The 1,852-nt window shown below is 32.9% G+C and overlaps 2 protein-coding genes across 2 annotated transcripts in view; one reads left to right on the forward strand and one right to left on the reverse strand.

The window, feature by feature from the left end:
- Nucleotides 1–55: 55 nt before the first annotated feature.
- On the forward strand, nt 56–1,528 carry LOC105314939 (thiamin pyrophosphokinase 1-like). The gene is made up of 8 exons (XM_011409384.2): nt 56–180; nt 250–339; nt 381–453; nt 607–679; nt 725–808; nt 862–1,002; nt 1,172–1,283; nt 1,330–1,528. The coding sequence occupies exons 1-8, from the start codon at nt 150–152 to the stop codon at nt 1,476–1,478; spliced, it is 753 nt and encodes a 250-aa protein (XP_011407686.1). The 5' UTR covers nt 56–149; the 3' UTR covers nt 1,479–1,528.
- Nucleotides 1,498–1,852, reverse strand: part of LOC109585715 (uncharacterized) — a 6,914-nt gene continuing 6,559 nt past the window's right edge. The window contains exons 2-3 of the mRNA XM_020001847.1: nt 1,735–1,770; nt 1,498–1,691 (exon numbers count right to left, since the gene is read on the reverse strand). Coding sequence (XP_019857406.1) covers nt 1,556–1,691; nt 1,735–1,770 — 172 coding nt within the window. The 3' untranslated portion in view covers nt 1,498–1,555. The remainder of the gene's footprint in view (nt 1,692–1,734; nt 1,771–1,852) is intronic.

Genomic DNA, 1,852 nt, shown 5'->3' on the forward strand with positions numbered 1-1,852 from the left:
CACCATTTTTGTTCAACAAGATTACGATGGTAAACGGAAAAGTTATTTTAGTATACGAAGAATCAAACCGGAAGTGAAATGAAACCGGATGTGTGAAATCAAGCGGAAGTTACGTCATAAAATGCCAGATTTACTTCCGGTGTAAAAACATGGAGTGTTCACCTTTGCATATTGGTGAAGGTCAGTCTCTTTGTTTTCTGTTCCTTGCTGTAGGTAGTGATAGTGCAAGTCCATTTATTGTTTGAATAGGCACAGAAGAGAAGCAGGCTCTGCTCTTATTGAACAATGGGTCTTCTTTAGGACCACTGGAGAATTTCCTACTTAAAAACTGGAAAAAATGTAGGAATAAAATTATGTAAATTAGTATCATTTGCTTGTAGTTGCTTTTAGAGTGTGTGCTGATGGTGGCTCCAACTCATTGCATGATACACTAACTGAAGAACATAGAGTAAAGTAAAGTTGGTTTTATTACATGCAGCTTAAAGAAGGTGGGACTCAAACCTTGCCTCCTTAGATTCTAATTTCACTTTCAATGATAACAAATAATTATATTTTGCCTTTGTTGGCTGGAAGTTTCTTTTTATTAATTTTATTCATTGTATAAAGTTTTATTCCAAACGTTATTATTGGAGATATGGATTCAATACGACCTGATGTAAAAGATTATTATGAATCAAAAGTATTAAGTATATTAATAGTGAATCAAGTAATATTATAATTTTAGAAATCAGAGATCATAAGGAAACATGATCAAGACAGTACTGACTTTAGCAAAGCATTAACTTACCTGTCAACAGAAAAGCCAGAGGTACAATAAAACTATCCAATAATGTTGTCATTAGTTTTTGTATGTTTTCCTAGTGTGCTACAGTGTATGTTCTAAACAGAATGTGGGGAAGATTTGATCAAATGCTTGGGAATGTACACGAGCTTTACAAAGCAGCTGCTAATCAAAGAGTATACCTTGTAACTGAAGACTCAGTTTTAATGCTATTGAATCCCGTAAGGATGTGATATCATAACAAAGCCACCAGTGCTTGCATGGAGTCAAATAAGCATAACCACACACAACAACAACAACAAACTACATGTATCAAAACTTTGTGGCCAACTAGACACTTAAATGCATGTACTTTTGATGTTATACTGTCAACAATTGCTGTTTTCATAGGGTACTAATATTATTCATTTGAAAAGAGAATTGGTGGAAGGCCATTGTGGCATAATACCATTAGGAGAATCATGTGATCAATGTTGGACCACTGGACTGGAATGGAATCTTGGTAAGTAAAAGTCTCTCTATTAATATACTCTCTCTCTCTCTTTTAGATGGTGAAGAAATGAAGATAGGAGGATTGATCAGTACATGTAATTTGCTAAAATCAGATCTTGTGCCACATCCACAAGACTACACTGTGACTATTAAATGCACTCATAAAGTTGTATTCTCTTTTTCACACAAACTATGTAATGTATAACTATAATACAAATTGATACACTAAAACTAGTAAAAACATTTCAACAGTTACTCTATGTTAAGTTGCTCTAATACCTTTTATTGTGGCATACGTTCATAAACATCTTCAGGTGATGTTTGACATTCATCATAAACTCCTTCATTCTCTTCACTTTGTTTTGCCTTGTGGATTCCATATGGTTCACATACTTGCATTGAAATATCGTCATCAGCTCTATCATTATAATTATTAATAAGTAACTTTAAAATAGACTAACTTTGTTTCCTTATTAATAGTACATGGACTTTTCTGTCTATAAGAAAACAATTATCATAATTTATTATACTAAGTATGTAAACTCTATACCTCATAAAGCAGTAGATATGAACAATAAC

This window comes from Amphimedon queenslandica, unplaced genomic scaffold, assembly GCF_000090795.2.
Source record: "Amphimedon queenslandica unplaced genomic scaffold, v1.1 AMPQUscaffold_13514, whole genome shotgun sequence".
Classification (NCBI taxonomy): domain Eukaryota; kingdom Metazoa; phylum Porifera; class Demospongiae; order Haplosclerida; family Niphatidae; genus Amphimedon; species Amphimedon queenslandica.

Bases quoted from the DNA above. Each gene is read 5' to 3' on its own strand.
- LOC105314939 (XM_011409384.2), top strand. From the start codon at position 150: ATGGAGTGTTCACCTTTGCATATTGGTGAAG. The intron at 1,003-1,171 runs GTAAGGATGTGA...CTGTTTTCATAG, and splicing joins TTTTAATGCTATTGAATCCC to GGTACTAATATTATTCATTT. The intron at 1,284-1,329 runs GTAAGTAAAAGT...TCTCTCTTTTAG, and splicing joins TGGACTGGAATGGAATCTTG to ATGGTGAAGAAATGAAGATA.